Here is a 22,451-nt window from a genome sequence, read left to right on the forward strand (position 1 = left end):
GTTCACAAGATCAGACAATGTTGTCAGTTCCAGGGACACTTGACCACTGTGAGCAGTGGCCCGTTTACCGGGGCAGAAAAGCAGTGTGGCTTCTCGGGGCGCCTGGGAGGCTCGGTCGGTTAAGGGTCCGACTCTTGATTTCATCTCAGGCCACGATCTCATGGTCTGTGAGATCTAAGCCCCAGGTCGGGTTCTGCACTGGCATCAGGGAGCCTGCATGGGATTCTGTCTCTCCCCCTCTCTCTGCCCTTCCCCTCCTCGCACGTGCGTGCTCTCTCTCTCTCTCTCTCTCAAAAATAAATAATGAAACTTTTCAAAAAGAAGAAAAGCAGTGTGATTTCTCAGACTGTCACCTAGCTGTCGGCGTGCCTGGTTCCTGCACCCAGTGAGACCAGAGGTCCAAGAGCCTGCGGTGTTTGTCTGGTTCATGCTTGAATTCTCCCACAGCCCTGAGTACGTCAGGGGGGCCCTGCCTCCTCTCCAGACCCACCTCTTACCTCCCTCTTTAACACACGGGTGTGGACCTCACTGTGCTCTCACAAACCCGTGTCTTCGGGTTCATCCTCTGTCCGGCTAGGATGTCCTTTCTCTCCCTTCCCTGGACTCCCTACTAATCCGGGGTCCGAATTCTATTCACCTCTTCCCTCCAAGGCACGGTCCTGCCCCTCCCACCTCACCCTCGCCCTCACCTTCACGGGGGCCCTGGTCACACCTCACTGTAATGACACCTTCACACACTCCAGGAAGACTTCCTTGAGGGCACACAGTGTCCTTCCTGCCTCTCCAGTGCCAGCCCAGCGCCGGACTCTTGGTAGGGCCTCGACTAGCACCCTTCTCCCTCCCTATTTGCTTTCACCTATTTCAAAGGACAGGCAAATGCTACAAAGTGCTACCAGGTGGGTATTGTCCCGGCTTCCTGCAGAGCGAGAGGCCTGGGCCTCCCTGAGCTTCGATTCCACCTTCTGCCTTCCAATTCCAGGGGCCTGGGATGGTTTGGGGCCTCAGCCCTTCTCTATCTGGAGATGGCGTGAGAAGTACTTGGCCGAGTCCCGGGGGAGAGCCCCGGGCCAGCTGCACAGGGACCGTCTGTTCCTTCATTCACTTTCCGTGGGCCTGACCCTGAAACACAGGGAAATCCGTTGCCCTGTATCTATCTTCCCAGTCAGTCTCCAGAAGCTGTATTACAGGAGTCCGAGGAATTGGGGCTGCGGTTTTGGCCCTGAACCTCAGGCCTGTTTGAAGGTGGGACTGCTTGGGAGACCTCAGGCCAGGGAACTTCTTCCAGGGGCGCCGGGGCTTGGGCCCTCAGGGACTAGAGCAGATCAGTTGCCTGCCTGAGGAGCTCTGTGGGGACTGGTCCCCAACCTCAATACGTCCTTCCCAGGCCCCAAGGGGCTGTGTCTCCTGCATAGAAACGTCACCAGGATGGGGCATCCGGGTGGCTCAGTTGGTTAAGCATCCAGCTTTGGTTCAGGTCACCATCTCGTGGTTTGTGAGTTCGAGCCACATGTTGGGCACCATGCTGAGAGTGTGGGACCTGCTTGGGATTCCCTCTCTCCCCCTCTATATCTCAAAATAAAACAAGGAAGGAAGGAGGGAAGGAAGGGAGGGAAGAAAAGAAGGAAGGAAGGAAGGAAGGAAGGAAGGAAGGAAGGAAGGAAGGAAGGAAGGAAGGAAAGGAAGGAAGGAGAGAGAGAGGGGGAGGAGAGAGGGAGGGAGGGAGAAAGGAATGAAGGAAGGGAGGGAGGGAGGAAGGAAGGAAGAGAAAAGCGTGCCTGGCCCCCTGTCCTGTTTCCCAGGCTGTGTCCTTTGTCCCCACAACCCCTGTGCATCCCACTCCCCTTCACAGCCCGACATTCCTTCTCTTGGAAGTCCCTTTGGAGATCAGCATCCTTCTCGCTGAGAGGGGAAGGTGAGATCTGGAGGAAGGTCAGGAATGTTGGTCCCTAGTCCCTCAGACTCCTCTTCCCATGGTCCCCAGGGGCATAGTCCTGCCCCCACCTCCACAGCCACGTCTCTGGTAAGAGCCCCATCGGCTGCCCCTATGCCTGCCCCTATGCAGAGTTTCCTTGTAGAAACGGACCGAGTCTGGATGCTGAACAAAATGTCCCAAGCGAGTGGCAGAGCAGAGCCCCGAGCTCCTGCCGTCTTCCCCAGTGCTGTCACCCTATCCTACACCACCTCCTCCAACTCACTCACGACCCTCGACCCTCGACCCTCGACCCTCATCACCTGTCACCTGGGCGGCTTCCTGTTCCCCTCCCTAAAGCTTCCCCACCTGCCCCGCATGGTGGCTGCATTGAGTGACACCCACAAGATCCGACGTGGGAGGGTGACCAACACAGTGGTTCAGCAGGCCCGGGGGGGTGGGGAACGTGGATGGCTTCGGGACAAAGGTCCAGAGAGAAGGTCTGAGACATGGAGATCTTTAGGGGAGGACAGGACAATAAGACCAACCGCAGACAGCGGTCAGAGGTCCAGACTTCAGCTACTGGTCCAGCCGAGTTGTTGTCCCCCTGGGTCAGGCGTCAGAGGCCCTGAGCAGCTAGCGTCAGGCAGATAGGGAGGTGACCGAGGGTCATCGGGCTCACCTCAGCCGCAGATAAGACAGCTGGAACAGACGGAAGTTCAGGGAAGCAGGTTTGGCCCGGAATCATCCAGCCCAGGACCAAAGGCCGGCTCCTCCACAGTGGCGGTCACCTGATTTGACTTTATTGCCGGATAATCTTCCCTCGGGGAGTATGGCCCTTTCGGACACCCACCCGGTGGCACCCTGGGAGGAAAAGCACAGTGGGGGGGTGGGGGGAAGGACTCCGGGGTGGGGGGAGGGGTTGAGAAGAAAGAGTGCTCAGCACAGGGGTCCCCAAGGGGCGATCAGGCCAGGCCGGGGCGAGGCTTCAGCCTCGTTTCTCCTGGGGGTCCTTATCCCTGGCATTCTGCATCTTTTCTGGGCTCAGATGAGCCAGAGCCCCACGGCCAGAGTGACCACGAGGAAGGAGAACAGCAGCCCTTTGGCTCAGAGGCAGAAGTAAGTGGACGTGTCCAAGGCATAGCCAGGGTCTGGGGGCAGAAGGAGGCAAGGAGAGCGGGGCTTGCCAGAGGGAGGGGGAGGTCCCCGTTAAGAGGCAGACCCCCGGCCCAGATCCCACACGGGGGGCTCGAGTCAGCAGTCAGTTGCTGTTCCTTTTCAAGTGTCTCTGGACATATGTGTTCTAGTCACGGAAGCTCAGGAACTAAGATCCGGGGGCGGGGGGTGATCTTAAGCTGAGCCAGAGAGTAGAGAACCTTTGGAAACTGGGGAGCACTGCCCCCCCCCCCAGTGCAGCCGGTCAAGTCCCCCAGGGAAAGAGGGAGGTTCTGGATCCCAGGCACTCTCTTGGGAGGGGCTGAGGGAGGGAGGTGGCCGCCTGTCTCTGGGGTCCCGGTACCTGCACAGAAGGGCCCGGCAAGGACCAGACGGGAACGGACGCTGCTGACGGGGTTGGTGGCCCTGCAGGTATAGGAGAGGGCATTGTCCCCAGGTCTCCGGGACACGCTGAGGGCAGAACCCTCACGGACTGTCTCAGTGTCTCAGGGCCATGTTCCCAGGACAGCCAGCTGTGGGTCACATCCAGGCCCGCCTTCTCTACGGAACACATCAAGGACACATTACAGCTCCTCAATAGTGGGGTGAAGGGTGTGTCCCCTGAGAGTCCCTTCATGTAAACAGAGACTAACAGAACCCATCCACCATAACATCTGCTTCCAGGGTCCCCCGGGCAGCTGCTAAGGTAGACAGACCTGCCTTTGGCATTTCCTACTCCCCCCGCCCCCACCACCCAATGTCTCGCCTTCTCTCTCTCCCCTTTGCACCCCACCTCCCTCTAAACCCTATTCTGCCTTCTTGATCCCAGAAAATATTGTCACACGTTCTGCGTGCAGAGGGGCTTGGGGGGGTGGCATTTATAGTTTAGTCAGCGTCTCTGCAAGATTCGAGGTAGAACATCAGTCAATGTCACAGGCACTAAGAGACTTGGTCCAGGTAGAGAGGAGACGTTGGTTAGTAGCCCTCACATCACACAGAAGGATAAAAAGCTCGGGACTAGAGGCGGCATCCAACGCCAGGAGGCGGAATCTCGGTGGGAGGGAGAGACCCCCCCCCCGGCAAGGTCTGGGGCACCTGCCCCTCTCACCATGTTGGGAAGGTCCAGGGGAACAGCCTTAGGGCCCAGGGCCTCACTGCATCGGTGGCTGCAGCTCAGATCCTGGGGTTGGGCACACCGGAGACACTCTGCCTTCCGGTCCCAGCCCCTCAAACCACAGCCCTGAGTCCTGAGACCACTACTCCTCTGCGTGCAAAGCCCGGGAGAGCCCCAAAAAGCAGCTTTAGAATTCCCAGCTTCGACTCACGGTAGACACGGAGACTGTAACGCTGCCTGGCGGAGATCTGGGACGTCCTCAGGTTGACCCGAGCCTTGTAAGGCCCTGAGTCCCCCCAGCTCAGATTGCTGGTGAGCAGGGAGTAGCTGGGGTCCGGGAAGCTCACTCTGCCCGCGTATCGAGCGTTGGTCACCGTGATGGTAGCCGGCTGTCCCTCTCTCCCCGGAACCACCGTGGCAAGCCTTATGCGAGAGGACCAGATGACGTCCTCGACCTTGTCATTGAATGGTCCCTCCAGGGGAAGGCTGACGGACTCCTGAAGCGCAGCGACTACTTCCTCGGCCTCCACGCCATCTCCAGAATCCCCGTCGGCTGCAGGGAAAGGAGGAGAAGGAGGCAAAGGCCCCGCCGGTGTCTCAGGGCCGCCGAGCCTGGCAGCGGGGCCGTGGCGCGTGCACACGGCCCCCGGACCGTGTGGCTTCCGGGCCCCGCACTCAGCCTCGCCCCCAGCCGCCTGTGTGGCTCTAGCTTTCCGCTGTGCCTGACTTGAGCACCTGCCAGGGGCTGGCTTCCGTCTGGGTCATCCCCCTCCGGGTTTTACCTTCGTGGCAGCTGCGGGCTGGTCCCCTTTCTAGAGCTCAGGCTTCCTCATCTCTCGGTCCTACCAAAGCCACACCCTATTCCTCTTTAGTCCAAAAGGGCCGAAGCATCCGGCCCCAGAGAAGGTGCCCAGCCAGCCCAAGCCCCAGCAGAACAGCAGAGCAGAGGGGAGGAGACTCTCTTGTCCCGGGACTGCAGTCTCTCACCTGCCCAAAGCAGCAGGAACAGGAACAGCATCCGAAGGGCCCCCATGTCAGCGGCCCTGCGCCCGAGGAGGTTGGCCTGCTTGGCCCCCAAGACTATGAAGAAGACAGGCTGCTAGAGACAGAGCGACTGATTGACAGTCCCTAGGAGGGGAAATACATCCCACCCCCCAGCAGCCTCCGACTTCCCTTATCCTCACCAAGCCCTTCCCTGTCGGTCTTGGGAACTTCTCTCTGAGCCCAACTGCTGATCTGGTTCACTCCCTGACTCATGCTTCCTGTCCATCGAACGCCACTCGGACCCTGCTTCCTCCAGGAAGCCTTCCTAGACTCCTCGCCCCCTGTATTCCCAACCCACCCCCCCCCCCCCCCACCACCTGTCCTGAGCCCTCAGCATACTCTGCATCAGCTCTCGTTTGGAAGTTCCTGTGTCGCTGTGGTCATCTGACCTTATAAGCATCTTTCTCTCCCCAGATGGACTCCAACTTTTGGGGCATCTCTGTAAGTCCCACGCTAGACACAGGTGGCAACCAAGTGATATTTCTGGAATGGATGAATAAATGAAGTATTTCTCTCTTTTGTTTTTTTTTTTTGAGTTTATTTATTTATTTTGAGAAAGGGGAGTAGGGAGAGAGAGAGAAGGAGCCCGGGGCAGGGCTTGAACTCGTGAACCACCAGATCGTGACCTGACCTGAACCGAATCCGAGAGTCAGAGGCTCACGCGACTGAGCCACCCAGGTGCCCCTGGAGTATTTCTAGTTTGCTCTTGCTAGGTCCCCACTTGAGAGACTATTCGGAGGAAGAAAACTTTCGACCCCCTTAGGTTGTCCACATTATGGAAAGAGTAAATGGTGTGAATACGATGCGGACCAAAGCTGTAGGAAATCTGACGGTCAGAGCTGTCCAGGAGGCAGTGGTGGCCTTGCGAGGTAGTCTCCACCCCTGGTAGTCAAGCTAACACTGGAAAGTCTTGGATTGTTGGACGTCGCACAACCTGTCTGGCATCAGATGGGATAACCCTTAAGGTTTTTTTTAACACTCAACTCTACGGGTCTGTGCTATGATCAGGAAGCAAGAGCGATGTCCCCAAGACCGAGGACACAATGGGGGCAGATACATCAGTTCTGGTCAAGGGCCAGCTTTTCAAGCCTTTAGGTTGGCAGATTCAGCACTCCGTCAGCTATTTACTAAGCAGCTTCTGTGGCCGAGGCACTGGCCTGAGTCCTGAGGGATTAGCAGTGACCAAGAGTTTTAGATCGTGACTTCAAAGAGATCAGGGGCAAGGGTCTGACCTCGGACAACTAACTGAGAGCTTGATGAGTTTCACCAAGGACTCATCTGGGGAGGCTAGGACAAGGGGATCTAGCAAATTTGAAGTCAGGAGGTCAGGAAAAGCTTTCAAGGAGAAACGATCTCAAGGGTAGTAGGATCTGCTGAGAGAATGAGGTGGGGTGTCCCGAAAGTTCAATTTCAGAAGCATCAAACCTCAGGGATTGGAGGTTTTTTGAAAACGTAGATCAGGTCCCAGCCTGAGTATGAAAACGTTCTTATGTAATCTTCCCATTAAAAAAAGAAATCAAAACAAACCAAAACAAAGTCACATGCATAATGTGCAGAATTTAAAGGGTGAGTCTATCCGTTGGGGTCTCCGAGAAGCAGGTGCTGGCGTTGGGGGTGAACGAAGTTTCACGTGGGTGGAGGGAAAAGCCCATAAAAGATAAAAAGGAAGGAAGCAGGGTCAGGCAGGGAGAGGCCACCAGCACCACCGTGCAAAGCGGACCGTCCCTGCTCTGCAGCAAAGATCCCACACCCTCTCTGCGCAGTCACAGCTGGGCCTCCCCAGGAAGAGCAGGGGCCCGGGGGGCTGTGCTGGAGGCTGTCCGTCAACTGCACCCCTGCAGAGGAAGACGAGTTCTCTCTTGACGGGGATCCAGGATCACCTTCGTGGCCGCTGCAGTGAACACGGTGTGACCAGATTGGTTGGTCTCTCTTCATAAACAAGCATAAACAATATGTCATGCTTCTTGCGTAGAGGGACATAATTCTCTCTCTCTCTCTCTCTCGCACACCGCCATCCTCCCTAAGCTCTCTCAGTCCGATGTGCAGAAGGGACTTCTCAGAAGATGATTTTCAAGCGCTCTGAAAATCTGATTTTCATTCTGCCTCGTGGGAACTCAACTCCATTTCTGTCGCTCACTGCCCCTTCACTGTTGCTGTTGTTCAAAGATTTTATTTTTCAGTAATGTCTACACCCCACGTGGGGCTCGAACTCACAACCCCAAGATCAAGAGTCGCACGCTCCACCGACTGAGCCAGCCGGGTGCCCCCGGCCCCTTCATTTTTGTCCAGTAGGGTGGTCTTCCCCTGCCTCGGATGAGAACTCTGGTCTTGGCTTCTGGTCTGAGTTCAGAAATGAGAACTTCCTGTCCTGTGTAATACACAAAATTCCAAACTTAACTTCAAGTCGGTCTCCCCCTCCCCTGGCTTGGGTCTGTCTCAGGTTGGGAGCCTACACCGGGGAACGGGAAAGAGTGTCTCTGCTTGATGAAAGTTTAAAAAAAAATTTTTTTTTAATAAAAATAAAAAGAGTGTCTCTGCTCCCTCCCAGCTTACCAGGCACTTCTGCCCGGAGCTCCCTGCCCCCAGCTCCTGCCCCGCCTCTCCAGCAGGGTGAGCACCTGAAGGAGAGGTGACGACGTCCGGCTAAGTGGCTTTGCTGTCTGGGGGTCTGGCAGATGGTTAAGAGGTCTCTTCCTCTGAGGAGCAGTTTTGTGGCTTCTGGAGAGTTTCTGCTGGTCCTATCCCTCCTACCCTTGACCCAGGGCAGATGCATCTCTACTCTGGGTGGTCCTTCGAAAGTCCCTCCACAGCCCCTGGACATGTGACCAACGTTCTGTCCCCTCTTCCCGCCCCTCCGCTGTCCCCACTGTGTGGCACCAGAGACGCAGCCAGCAGGCTGTCTCAATGCTGGCCCTCGGTGATCTGTCATATTCCTCCCTGACAGGTGCCAGGATCTACAGCATACATCGCACGCCTGCCTGCCTCGAGGGGGTCAGATCTCAGCGCACAACGCTCCCAGGCCTTGGACCCTCCCCCACGGGACCCATGTCCAACCTCCCCAAGTCCTCACCTTGACGGCCCCTCCCTTGGCCCGCGTCCTTTAGGGGGAAGCGGCGGGAACTCAGAATAAAACAACAGCTGTGTCAAAGAACTCTCTTTCCAGCGACCCACCCTGAATCCCCACCCCCGGGTGAGGGGTCCCAGAGCAGGGACCCAGGCTGCCCTTCAATCCTGCTGTAAATCCCACCAGAAGAGAGGTCCCCCTCACTCTGCTTTGCTCTCCTGACACCTGTCTCATAGACACGGTGCTGGAACCGCGCAGAGAGGCTCCCGGCTAACACCTGGCATGCGACGGACACTTTGGGTTCCCTTCCCGCAGCCTCCGGCCAGGCTGATTTCGGCGTTGCTGTTGGACGGCATCGTGATGGTCCCCGCTGCACCCCCCCCCCATGCCTGCACCTCTGCTTTTCCGCTTCTGGGCTTTCTCAGAAGCAGTGGAGGGCCACTCAGCCCAGGCGCGGAGGCGCAGGGGGGGCCGTGTACAGACCCCGGAGGCCACCCCAGCCAGTGAGGCGCTGACTTGGTGGCTAAACGCCCCCCTGCCCTTCCCTGCGACCCTGCTGAGGCTTGTGCTCTGTGGTCCTTCAAGGGTTGAGCCCCACTTGCCCACGGCAGTGACCCACCGTTGACACAGCCGGTGTTGGCTTTCCTCCCCTCCCAGGCTCGTCTTCCTCATTCTTTCAGGTTGGCTTCCCGGGTCACCTCCCCATAAAGACTTCCTCCACCCAGGCCCTTGTCCAAGGCCCTGCTCTGGGAGGAACCCAGAGTAAGATACCGTTGTCCGTGATAAAAATAGTTGCGCCCGTGACATTTAGCTCCCCGGTGTCTCCCGCCGGGTTTTCTTAGGGACAAATAAGTTTCTCCTGCCATAATAGCCCTGGGAAAGAGGGGCCAGGGAGAAGCCGGTCCTGCTCCGACGGAGGGGAGGGGCAGTAATAAAGGGTCCGACCTTTCATCAGACTCTCTCTCCTCGGCTTCTCTTTGGGTCTGGACAGATGGGGACCCGCACAGCAAAGCCACGGCCCTGCAGGAGCCATTAGCAGATGAGTCCCAAATAAGCCACCTCCTCACGTCTCTGTTCTATTCCACCTGCCCGGTTCGCCTTCTTCTTCAAGGTCAGGGTTAAAAGCAGTGACTGAGCAGGGCCGTGAAGGCGGCAGGAAAACCCTAAAATAGCGTGCAGGTGGTTAAAGGGCGCCCAGAAGGGCCCAGAGCTCCCCCTGCGCAGGGACCAGCCCTTGTGGGGTCCCTGAGGTGGGAGAGAACAGCCCCCACGCACGGCAGGGCACGTGGATCCCGCCAGGATCCCACCAGGCGAGGCCGAGAGACTGAGGTGAAGGAGCTGAGCCGGGCAGCGGAGGGGGCAGGAGGCAGCTCCCAGGGCCTCGAGGGCAGCTCGAGTGTATAAGGCCCGCTCTCCCCAGAAGGTCACCTGTCACGGCTGGAGAAACACAGGACGGCCCAGAGGCGCACGGAGGTTGGGGGGGGGGGGATGGGGGTGGGGGGGGTTAGGTAGAAAATCTGTTTTAAGATAGGAGACAGTTGAACATATTTAAATGCTGAGGAGAGAAGCAAGCAGGAAGCAGGAAATGAATGACAGGGTGGACGCAGAGGGGCCCCCACCGCTCCCAGAAGATGCGAGGGAGCTGAGATTCAGGGCCCGGGAGGAAGCCCCAGCCTCGGGGTGCGAGATCGTCTTTTATTTTAGGAAAAGAAGGCCACAGATGGGGTGGGTTTGTAAGTGGCAAGAAGTTGAGGGGAGTCCTGTCTGGTGGTTTTAATTTTCTCGGCAAAGTAGAGGTCACGTTATCTGCTGAAACTGAGGGTTTGAGTGGGTGTGTCAAAGGCAGACATTTTGGGAGAAAGGACAGGGTTCGAAACAGATCAGGGGACTCTGGGTCCAGGTTTCTGGGGACTGTCCCAGTTTACGCCTGTTGTCCTGGCCTGGGTATCAATAATGCCCCTTTTTGCTCTTAGGAAGGGTCCTGGTTTGTAGGATAAATTATGTGGATACACTAGAACAGGAGCAAAATCTTACTAAAGGAGTCTCAGTGAGCTAGCTAAGCTTTATTATTTTTTTTTTAAGTTTATCTATTTTGAGAGAGAGAGAGAGAGAGAGAGGGAGGGAGGGGCAGAGGGAGAGGGAGAGAGAGGGAATCCCAAGCAGGTTCCACGCTGTCAACACGGAGCCCAGTGCGGGGCTCGAACCCGCGAGCCATGAGATCATGACCTGAGCTGAAATCAGGACTCGAACGCCCAATGACTGAGCCACCCAGGCGCCCCGCTAGCTAAGCTTTAAGAGTTGAGGACCACCCTTAGCTCTTCTGGCCAACGAATGGCCCCGACGGTCAGGAGGGGGCGGGGGGGCGGGCAGGGGGTACGAGAACGCACCTGCAACAGTCACACTGCCTGGGCTCCTCCCTCTGCGGAGTGGGGTCCTCACCGCACCTGCTCCGCCTGCCGGGCAGCGGTGGAAAGAAATGAGGTGTCAAAGGAAATGAGCCTGCAAAGGGTGACAACCGGGAGGGTCCGTGCCTGTGAGATGTGCTTCTCACTGATAGCCCGCGACTCGGGAAGCTGAAGGGCTTTGGCCTCAGGACGGCCCAGAGCCCCTCGGTCATCGGCCAGGATCTGGGGCCACTGAGGAGAATACACAGGAAGTCTCTAATGCTGGACACATGCCCAGGTTTATTCGAGAAGGTTCCCTGGCAGCACCGATCCGCAGAGGTCAGGGAGGCAGAGGGCGTCGCTGGCGGAGGCGGCCCAGCTGGGAGTTACCGGGAGTTCGCGCCCCCTCCCCACCCCCCTGTGCCAGGTCAGCCCAGCACGCTCGCTGCCCTGAGCCCCGGGTGCGCCGCGCCCGGCAACTCATTCCTCGTCCCTCCCGGGCATCCAGACCCCAGAGCGACTCCCGCACACCCGCTGCCCTCGACTTCTCCCAAGTGCCATCGAGCTCAGAACGCAGAGATCAGCGCGGGCACCGCAGAGCCGCACAGAGTCCCTCGGAGGGCCGGTTACCTCGCCGGTTCCTCTGGCCCCGCTCCAGACCCAGGGAACCAGGTGGGGGGCGTGGGGGGAGGGGCTGCATATCCGCCTGCTGCTCCAGGTCCCCCGGGGGTTCCGCTGCAGGCTAACATTGGAGAACACCACACTCTGCCTGCTCCTCTGTTTCACTGAAACGGAGAGGAAATTCCCCGGCCATAAATCTTTGTCTCCGCGCGAGTAGGGCTCTGAGACTGCCCGCTTCTTGGGCTGGGCTTCCCAGAACAGGAGAGGGTCTCTGGGGCTTTCAGTGCGTCCTCCCGGGGGTCCCCTGGCAACTTGGGGGCGCTCTGTCCCCGATCATGCAGGGGAAGCGGGAGCGAGGCCTGGGAGCATCCACCTGACACGGTCCGGGTCCCGGGTCCCGTGTCCGCGCTTATCCTTTGACGTGGCCGGGGCGGGGGGGCGGGGGGAGGTGGGGGCTGTTGAAACAGAAGCTGTTGGAAAACAGGGCGCCGTCGCCCAAAGAAGAAAAGTTCAGAATCTATTGGTCTCGTCCAACCCCTTATTTTACAAATTAAAACCGCAAAAAGCAAAACCAAAAACCAGAGGTCCGGATGCTAGAGGGGCGTTTCTCGGGGGCCACACGAGGCCAAGCAGACGCCCACCCCCAGGTCACCGGGTGTCTTGCTGGCGGGAGACTTGACTCGGTTGGACTGACTTGAGCTGTAACAGAGCTACATCTGGTGATGGCCCCGCGCACGGAAAACCCGCGCGGTACAAGTTACTCGTGTTTTGGTGGAATTGTCAGTTTGCATTTGTACACGCTTTTCACTTTTAATTGTATTTGAGGCTGGAGGCGCTCAAGGAGCCGGAAGGGTGCGGAGGCCAGTGGCCGGAGGAAAGCCAAGGCCGCAGCCCGGGCAGGGGGGCCCCCCCGAGGGTACTTTTCTCACTGACTTTAGCACTCACAGAGCAGGCTCCAAAGCCCAGCGCTTCGACGTCCCAGAATTTATCAGAATCTGGGACGCTGCCTCGTTTTATCAGAGGTGACATCGTTGTTAAGTGGCGCATAAAACTGTGTGTTCATCCCGCAAATATTCACGGAGCTTCGGGTAAGCGCCGGGCGCCGCTCTGGATGCCGGCGGCGGCCGTGAGCCGGGAAATGCGGCGGCTACAGCATCACACAGGGGCTCGGGGGGCGTGAGCAACACACACGGGCAAACAACAGCCAGCAGGAAGTGGCGAGGTGAGGACAGAACCGCACGAAGGAACGACCCGGACGGCGGCCAGGTGTCCACCGGGCCGAGCGCTCAGACCAAGCCCGCCAGCCGCAGCTGCGCCCCGACGTCTCCCGCTCGCTCGGTCAGCGTGAGGAGTTGGCGACCGAAGGCCGCCGGAGAGCACGGTGCTCGGGAAAAGGAGACGGCCTGTGGCTCAACAATTTGGCCCCAACCCCCGCGCCCTTCTCCACGGTGCTCCCTCTGCCAGGCTGCGGCGGGCCGGCTGCAGGAGCCCCAGCCACAAGCCAGAAGCCACCGTCGGGGTTTACCTCTGTGACTCTGCGTGCCAAGGCCACGGCCACCCCACCTCCTTCTTCTAACAGGGTAGACGCTTCCATCCGACCATCTGGTTCTTTGGAGAGATTTTGCAAATTTCATCTCTGATCCACTGAGTAGCGATTTACTAATTTGGGATTCAGAAAGCGCCCCCCCACCCCCGCAGCCCCATGCGCAAACACACATGCACACGTACATGCACACACACGTATGCACCCGTACTCACACAGGAACACACGCGTGTGTACTCACACATGCGCACGCTCGGACGCATACACGCACACGTACTCACACCTGCACACGCATTCACACCTGCACACACCCATACACACGTACTCACACATGCACGCGCGTGCACGCTCGCACGCGTACACGCACATGTACTCACACTTGCACACGCACCCATGCACACGTACTCACACCTGCACACCCACCCATGCACACGTACTCACACATGAACACACGCGTGTGTACTCACACATGCACGCGCGCACACTCGCACGCATACATGCACACGTACTCACACCTGCGCACGCGCGCGCACGCACCCATGCACACGTACTCACACCTGCACACGCATTCACACCTGCACACACCCATACACACGTACTCACACATGCACGCGTGTGCACGCTCGCACACGTACACGCACATGTACTCACACTTGCACACACACCCACACCTGCACACCCACCCATGCACACGTACTCACACATACACACACAGGTGTGTACTCACACATGTACACGCGTGCACACTCGCACGCGTACACGCACACGGACTCACACCTGCACACGCGTGCACACGCACCCATGCACACGGACTCACACCTGCACACACCCATACACACGTACTCACACATGCACGCACGTGCATGCTCGCATGCGTACACACACATACACCTGCACACACACACACACATGCACACGTACTCACACCTGCACACGCGCACATACTCACACACTAAACACTTCTCCTGAGAAAGGCTGCAGACCTTCATTCTCCAATACAAACGCTCTCACCAGAGAAGACCTTATCCCCTGTAGAGATTTCATGACACCCTATGGGGTCGCTCTGCTCTCTGGGTCAAATCCTTCTTCCCGGGCAAGAGAGGGTCCGTCTGGGGTCCTGACCCAGGGCACTGAACAGCTTGGGGGTCAGGCCACCTGGGAGAGGCTTCCCTTCCCCGAGGGGGCAGCAAACTGGTAACAGAACAGCAAGGGTGCAACGTTTTCTCCCCATCTGTGGAAACCGCTAAGGACGGGGGAGGCCTCGGGGATCCCCCCCAGTCTGTCAGAAGAGGAAACGGAGGGACAGAAGGACAAGTGGAGCATCTCAGAGCAGCCACCAGGCCGCTCTGTGGGAGGGGGCAGGAGAGGCGGGAAGAATGACCCCGGCATGGACGAGGCCTGGCACTCGGGACGTCCAGTCGGGCTGACTGCGCATGGCCTCGTCGGAAGGGGTGTGCAGGGGAGGGGAGGCAGGGGTCCCTGCCTAACTCGACACCTTCCAGAAGCTCGACTGGTGCCGTGTCACCCGAAGTCCGTGCCATCCAGTCCTCTTTGGAACACTGGTTTCCGAACTTTAGAAAACATCCACACAGCCCTTCCCTCAAAGGAAATATTACCAGAAACCCAGTTCGTGAACATAAATGGACTTTTCTGGTGGAGGCTGGGGGCTGCAGCCCCTCTCAGCGTAAAACCCGATGGCAGTGCCTCGGGGCCCTGAGGGTTCCTTGGCGGCTCCGGGCTTGCAGGCGGGCAAAGAAACGAGGCATCGAGGCATCAAGGCACCGCCAGAGATCGAATCCAGGCCCCCCCCATTTACATATCAGGCTTATGAAAATATTTCTTGGCGGGAGGGGGGACTTCCCTTTAAAAAAACCATCCCCCAGTATACTTGAAATTCTTTAATATAGTGTTTATTATTGATTCTGTGGCTGTAAAAGAGTAAGAGAATACCGTGTGCTCTCGTAAGCAAGTCGCCATGGCTTGTCCCGGCAGAGGCCATCAAAGCTGGGGTGTGGGTAGTTCGTCCCCCTGGAGAATCACAAGCCGGGTCAGGCGGGTGATCAGAAAGCGGAGAGGCAAACCCCATCCCGCAAGGGCCATGCCCACTCGCCTTCTCAAGCGCTTTTGCTGCAACACCCAGAGCCCGTGGGGGACGCGCGGACAAAGCAGGAGATGCCGACGGGGCGGCCGAAAGACGCAGCTAAAGACAGTGTTCGCGGCGGCCACACGGTTTCCCGAGCGGTCCTGTGATTGCGGAGACGCCTCGCCGCCCTCCCAGACCCGTGTTGTCGAGGGGAGACCCACCCTTGTGGCCCTGCCTTAGCGGGGACACAGCGCGAGAGACGCCATTTGGATAGTGACCTTGCTCCTGGCTCCAGCTTATCTGCCTACCCTGCTGGCTTTTAATCTGATTTTCCTAACCGACTGGTGTCTTCTCTCGGACGCATTTGCAAACCTCGTGCAAGAGGTAGGCCCGGCCCACAGCGGGAGAACACGGTCCACACGAGACCACCCTCGCCTCTGACGCCCACTGCACGTTCCACGGGGTTCCCGGAACCACCTCAGGTTCAGTAATTTGCTAGAAGGACTCACGGAACACACTGAAAGCCTTTATGTTCGCCATTGTGCCTTATGACAGGGAAAGGCTGCCCGTGAAAGGCAGCCTCGAGCAGAAGGGCACGGGCCCGGGGAAAGTAACAAACGCGTCCTGTCCCCGGTTACGCTCCGCACCCACATGACAACACACACGGAAAAGTTCCGGTGCCCGTTCTGTTGGAGCTTGATGACCTCAGCCCACGCGGCTGCCCGTTAGCGTCCTGCCCTTCCGAAGGCCCGGCTGGTACCTTCCGCATCCAGTCCCTCTGGCGGTAGAAATGATGCCACATGTCCCGAAACCCTCATCATAAGCCATGTTATTAGACTGGTGGCCGAGGTCCCCGTGCAAACAGAGACACTCCTCTGGGACACGACACCGCTAAGGACCAACCCAGCAGCCCCTGGCAAAGACCAGACCTCTCCTTGGGTAAAGTTAATTCTTCACGACCCAACGTTAAATTCATTTTCAGACAAGGTGACAAGGAGGAAAGAAGAAACACACACGCCAACCTTCCAAAGTGCATCCGTCCAGGCACAACCAGACCCCTGACCGCTGCCCGTCGCTGGGGTAACATCCCCAGGGAGAAGCGAAGGGACACCGTGTGCCCACAGCCTCTGAGCCCCTCTGTGAGCTGGCTGTGCTGCTCGCGTGGGAGCAGGGGGCAGGGGGGTGCCCGGCCCTGAGCGGGAGAAGAGGGACATCTCCCAGCACCTCCGGGAGGAGGAACGGCACGGAGATGCCGGTGGACTCCGGGGTGGACAGGCCTCACCCCCCTCTGCTCTGTCACCAGATGAGGGATTCCCAGGCCGAGTAGGTGACGTGGACCCAGTGCGGTACCAGGGGAGGCCTGGCGGCTTTGCAGAAGTGTCTGGAAAGGACGTTGAGTCAAGCTCAGAGCTGGCACCCAGGGCCCGGGGCCTCCGAGCCGCTCTCGCCAGGGTCCAGGTAGAGGTTCCTCTCCTGCAGACAAGACAGGCCGCGGGGTGTGCCGTGTACCGAAAGCCTGTGTCCCCCCAAATTCGTATGCCGAAGCCCCACCCCCCCCAAGAGATTGTCTTTGGAGTTGCAGCCTATGGGAGGTCACGAGGCGGGGCCTCATGGCGACATTAGAACCCTGAGAAGAAGAGATAGCAGAGGGTCTCCTCCCCCAACCCCTCCCCCCACCCCTCCCCCCACCCCCCAAGCCTAAAGAAGGGAACCCAGCATGAGCCTGACCTTCCTACCATCTCGACAGACCACTTCCAGCCTCCAGGACAGTGAGGACATATTTTCATTGTTGAAGCTCCCCCGCCCCACCGCCCGGACACTTCGTGATGGCAGCCGAGCGTCTGTTAGAGGGAGAGGCGGGGAGAGCCCCACAGAGGCACGCACGGGAGAAGGAGCAGAGAGAGGCGGGCGCGGGGCCCTGTGTGCAGGTGGGTTCCACACCCTCAGGAAGCCTGGCCCCCCTCCACTCTTCCCCGTGTGCAGGCGCCCTCTCCGTGGAGCCCGCCGCGTCTCCTTCTCCCCTGTTGCTGGAGTGGACCTCTCTGCGGACCGGCCTCTGCCACTCACCCTGCACCCTGACCTCCAGCTGGGGGCTCTGCTTCTGGGCCACACCACCCTCAAGGGTGGCCCGGCACCAGGAAAGCCCAGAGTCTCTCTCCTGGGCTCCTGGGAGGCAGAGCTCCGTGTGGGGGCCCCGGTCCTGCAAGGTGCTGGCATCTCTGTGGAAGGAGAAGAGGAGCCTCGAGGCCGACTTCTGGGGGTGCAGCTTCGCCTGGCATCTCAGGGTCAGCGGGCTCCCCTCACGGAGCTTGGGAGAGGGGACAGCGCTCAGCACAGGAGGCGGGAACGGCTCTAGGGAGACGTGGGCCCAGGCTCAGGGGGGGCCTCCTGAACCCTGAGTCCCCAGAGGCCAGGTCCAAGCCAGAGCGCATCCCAGGTCACAGCCCCACGCCCCACGGGAGACCCTGTCATTGTGTCCCAGGACCCACCTCCCAGCTACGACCCACACTGCCAGAGCCTCTCTGGAGTCCGGAGCCAAAGCCAGAGGGCCGTAGGGGTCAGCTGGTCCCCAGAGGGGAAGGGTCTGGCCCAGGCTGGTTCAGGGCACTTCCTTCCCCTGGCTCTAAACGGGGGCCCTGTGGTCACCCGGCATCAGGGGCAGCCAGAGGGACAGCTGCTGACCTCTAGAGACCAGATCCCTGAGCAGCATCCCAGCCCCACCCCCGACCCCCCTGAGCTGGTGACTCACCTTGGACTTGAACCTTGACCAGCTCTGAGGTTTGTCTGCCCAGGTATGGGACGTAGGCCACCTTCCCAGAGCAGCTGTACTGGCCGCTGCTTTCCAGGGTAGCTGTCCCCACGGACAGGGACCATCTGGTCTTCGGGGTTTGGAGTAATCTTCCGTCTTTGTAGAACTTCACCTGGGACAGGACGTTGTTCGCCGATCCATGACATCGCAGAGTCAGGGCGTCTCCCTCGAACACGGGGTCTGGCCAGGCTCGAGGTGCAGCCAGGCTGTGAGACAGGGGAACAGGGTGGCCCCGGAGCCACACACTGCGTGGGCGTTTTCTCCCTCTGTCCCCACCACCCCCCCAAGCCCGCCTCAGGCCTCCCCCTGGGGACACAGGCTGCTGGATGGCACCTGCTGAGCCGCCCCACCCCCCAGGCCTTCCTGCCAGACCTGGGCGGGGCCTCTGCTTTCCTCTCCCCTCCCCCTCCTCCCCTCCTTCCTCTCCCCTGCCTCTTCTCCTCACCCTTGAGCTCACAAACTTATGAGATCATAACCTGAGCCAAAATCAAGAGTCAGACGCTTAACCAACTGAGCCACGCAGCTGCCCCAGTTAAAGCATTTGTTAATGGAGAACTGGCGAAATCAGTTACGGTCCAGCCATATAGTGAAATCTACTGTGGCCATGAGAAAACAAGGGGTAGGTCCAGAAATACCTACTGTCTGGAATGAGCTCCATGATAAAGCGTTAATAAAAGAAAATTAAATGCGACGTGTGGAACCACGTGTACAGTGAAACTCCATTTGTGTATTTTAAAATATGCACATACACATTCACATGTATATATATGTCTGCTTATGCATATGGATTTCTTAGACTATAGACAGCAGACCGGGTAAGTCACGGGCTAGGATTGGGAAGAAACAGCTTTCACAACATGCTTCTTTGTTCTTTAATTTTTTTTAATGTTTATTTATATTTGAGAGAGAGAGCGCGTGAGCGGGGAAGGGGCAGAGAGGGAGACACAGAACCCGAAGCAGGCTCCAGCACAGAGCCCGACGCGGGGCTCCAACTCACGAACTGCGAGATCATGACCTGAGCCGAAGTCGGACGCTCAACCGACTGAGCCACCCAGGTGCCCCTTCTTTGTTCTTAAAAGAAAAAATTTCTGGGGTGCCTGGGTGGCTCAGTCGGTTGAGCGTCCGACTTCGGCTCAGGCCATGATCTCGCGGTTTGTGGGTTTGAGCCCCGCGTCGGGCTCTGTGGTGACGGCTCGGAGCCCGGAGCCTGCTTCGGATTCCGTGTCTCCCTCTCTCTCTGCCCCTCCCCCACTTGTGCACTATCTCACTCTGTCTCTCAAAAATAAATAAATGTAAAAAAAAAATTTTTTTAAAAGGAAAGATTCCAACCTCCCTTATTTCCCCATACGGCCTTCAGTCAAGCCCTCGTACTTGAAGACGGCCCCCCAGCCCCCTGCAGGGACAGTCTCCTTGCCCAGAAGGTCCTGGGCAGGGGAGCAGCAGAGGACGTGGGAGCAGACCCCGGGAGCCAGAGTCCAGGGGGCCAATGCCCAGGCGGGAGGCCCAGGGGGCCAATGCCCAGGGGGCCAATGCCCAGGCGGGAGGCCAATGCCAAGGCCACATCCTTGCTGTTCCCCACCGTGTCACAGGTGGTAGTGGAAGAGGTGAGGTTAGCAGGTACGCTCTTTACTCAGAGACAAAAAGAAGGATTTTCTGCCAGAAGTCGGTTTTGGCATTGCATTCTCGGATTCAGTGTCCCCGTAGGATGTCCCTGGCAGGCCTGGGCTTCAGCTGGCGGGGAGGCCTGGGTGCGTCTAGGGTCACATCTGCGAAAGGGCAGGGCGGACCCAGACCCAGATGTCTGTCACTAGGCACCGGGATGAGAGGGAGGAGCAGGCTCGAAGAGCCCCGGGGGCCGCCCGGGCCTCCAGATGTGGGATATGCCACTGGGCGGATGGGCGCCGAAGCCTGAGCTCTGGAAGGTGGGGCCACCCCTCCAACTGATCTAGAGCCAAGGGCTGTGCCCACCTCAGCCAGACAACGGTCCCATCGGACAGACATTTGTAAACAGCAGGGATGTGACATAAGGGACACGGTGGGCTGTCCATCACAGGGATCCGCAGCCGGGACGGGTGTCGGGACAAGACTGGCTGCTGACCACTTCCGGGCGGACAGAGAAGTCACAGGTGTGGAGGGTCAGCGAGCCCCTGACTTTCTCTTCATGGAAAGATCTGGAAAGTGCCCCACCTGACCGTAGCTCCTCATAAGCTTGCCAGAAGCCTTTCCGCCCGGCCTCCGGCCGTGCTGGTTTCAGGGTCTCTGTGCAGCCAGCCCTGGGGTACCCCTCCCCACCGTCTGGCCTCTCGGCCGGCCTCCGGAGGCACAAGGAAAAGAGGCGGATGACAGCCTCCTTGTCCTCTAAGAAGACCCGGGGTCGGGCCGGGGCACTTTATAAAGGCGAGCTCGAGTTGATGCCAACTTTGTGGGAAAAGCGGATCTCCGTACGGGACACCAGGTCTGTGCCTCGGGGGTAGTTACCCGGCTCTCGTGATGTTGCCCACTTTATTTCCCTTTAACTTCTGGTTGGGCAAGTTCAGTTCTCCGAGTCCGAGGCTCGAGGAGCACCCCTACGTAGAGGAGATCTTGCAGAAACGGGACACGAAGGGAGAAGTAGGGAGAGGTGGTCGTATTGATTACAGAGTAGGGGGCACGGAAGGCTACAGCTGGAGCTGCTTGGGTTCTTTCCGAGAAGCCCCTCACATCCTATCTCTCTGGGGCCCGTCTCCAATACATGAGAAATTCCAGTGATTTCTTTCTGGTCACTACCTTCCCCAAGTTCTTCTTTTAATATGCAAACCGTGCTAGGAAGATGAGAGGAAGCCACAACATGTCTCTGCTTGGCAACTGTCCTAATAGGTTTGTAAACGTGCAGGCAAAGTGCTGGGTAAACAGGTCAGACAGAGCCGGGAGCTCACTTTGGTAAATGTGCGTTGGCATTTAAGGCCAAGGGCTTTAAATCAGTCTGAGCCTCAAAGGGCAGGAGTGGAGAGTCAGAAGATGACAGCCAAAAACTACCTTCTTGACCGGAAGAGACCCTCATGGGACTCTTTGCCGTGAATGACATGGAGAAAATAGCGTAGGCCATCTTTCCACTTCAGTTCAACTCAACAAAGATCTGTTTGATTCTGCCACAAGTGAGGCACTGTGCTGGGGGGAAATGAGGACGAGAAGGCATACGGCAGGCCTCATTCCCAGGCAGTCTGGCCACACAGCACCAAACACACAGACGCACAAAGCAGAGTAACAGGAGAATTGAAGGAGGGGGGGGCAGCCCACCGAGCTGGAGGGCTCGGGGAGGGGCGCGGCGGGAAGGGATTTGGAGGCAGCCCGGAGTGAGATAAACACGTTGCGTGTGAAGGCACCGGTACAAACAGATGGGAGATCACAGGATGCTTTGGGAAACATCGGGGGCCGGGTCTGGGTGGAGCATGGGGCAGGTGGGGGGGGCGGTTAGTAGAAATAAGGGTGGGAGAGAAGATTGGGACCCTGGGAGCAAGACCAAGGTCAAGGGAGGCGGGGCCATAATCAGCAACACGTCTGCGGTTCCTTCCGTTTCTGCCGCAGAGCACTGACCCCTAGCCACCCACTAGAAAGATCATTCCAGGCGCGCTTCCAGGGAGAGCCTGTGATTCCTTCTTCCGGGGACAATCTCCTGCGTTCCCAGCACCCCTCCCACCCGAGACACACACACTGCATAACAACACTAAAGGTCTGCCTGCCGCCCCGTCTTGCTCAGTCATTAGGCACCCTGACCAGGCTCCCGTCGTCGGGACTCATTCTCCGGCCCAGCACCTGCCTCGCTGCTACCTCAGGTCTGTGACTCTCCAACCCTCCTGTGGGGTCGGACAACTATAGCAGGTGGGTGTTTGAGGAGTGCCTGTGCTCTCGGAGTCAGAGGCACACAGTTTCCCTTTCCTAGGGAAGGAATCCCCAAGTTGTCAGGAAAAGCAAGACATCCGATCTCCCCAAGGAGAGGTTTCCTGGCCACCTTTTTTTTTTTTTTTGCATAAGTTAATCCAAGTCGGTTTCTATTACTGGCTACCAAGGACTTCAGTGGGTTCGTTGGAAAGATCTTTGTTAGAAAGCACATGACTTGCTTGAGAGGTCAAGCTTGGGTTGGAGGTCAGTGTTGGCTAGGACACGGTGGGGCTGGGTGGTGGCCGGGCAGGGCTGGGGTGGCAGGTTAGATGACGTTTGAGGCCCCTTCTAGGAGGTCAGAGGTGCCCCTTCTGGTCAATGATGCTGGCCAGCCTCCTCCCTCTTCTCCCCCAAAATGAGAAGCAAAAAGCAGGAAATAAGGACTCCTCACGAATTTCCAGCTCCCTCGCGGGAAGGACACGCATAAATCCCAGCAGAGTCCCTCACCCGGCAAACCACCAGGGCGGGGGGAGGGGCAGGAGCTGCCACACTTCCCTCCCCACCCCCCCAGTGGCGGCTGGTGCTTCAGATCTGCTGGAGCAAAGGCGGGGGCCCCTTGCTGGAGCAGGGCGCTCCGGCTACACAGATGGTGATGACAAGTGGAAGTAGGAAGTCTGTGGCCTCGGCCCGGTGGCATCCTGCCGTGATTGTGAAGACAGAGTCCCCCTCCCCCCACGCAGGCTGCATAATATCCCCTCCAGACATCCACCCCCTGAGCCCAGAACCTACAGATGCTATGTTATATGACAAAAAGGCTTTGCCGATGTGATTTGTTGAAAGATCTTGCAAGGGGAAGGATGGCCCCGG

General features: G+C 58.4%; 2 protein-coding genes across 2 annotated transcripts; both read right to left on the bottom strand.

The window, feature by feature from the left end:
- Positions 1 to 2,817: 2,817 nt before the first annotated feature.
- On the bottom strand, positions 2,818 to 5,274 carry SLAMF9 (SLAM family member 9). The gene is given in 6 exon segments (XM_053909518.1): positions 2,818 to 3,060; positions 3,429 to 3,570; positions 3,573 to 3,654; positions 4,220 to 4,244; positions 4,390 to 4,731; positions 5,166 to 5,274. Coding segments are annotated over 6 exon segments (849 nt in total). The 5' UTR covers positions 5,212 to 5,274; the 3' UTR covers positions 2,818 to 2,848.
- An 11,047-nt stretch (positions 5,275 to 16,321) lies between these two features.
- Positions 16,322 to 20,811, bottom strand: LOC109257204 (Fc receptor-like A). The gene is given in 9 exon segments (XM_019433168.2): positions 16,322 to 16,390; positions 16,646 to 16,758; positions 16,985 to 17,269; positions 17,667 to 17,918; positions 17,921 to 17,992; positions 19,075 to 19,150; positions 19,778 to 19,826; positions 19,919 to 20,084; positions 20,742 to 20,811. Coding segments are annotated over 9 exon segments (1,152 nt in total).
- Positions 20,812 to 22,451: the final 1,640 nt, after the last annotated feature.

The sequence above is a fragment of the Panthera pardus genome, unplaced genomic scaffold (assembly GCF_024362965.1).
Source record: "Panthera pardus isolate Hobbes unplaced genomic scaffold, ASM2436296v1 HiC_scaffold_21, whole genome shotgun sequence".
Taxonomy (NCBI): Eukaryota; Metazoa; Chordata; class Mammalia; order Carnivora; family Felidae; genus Panthera; species Panthera pardus.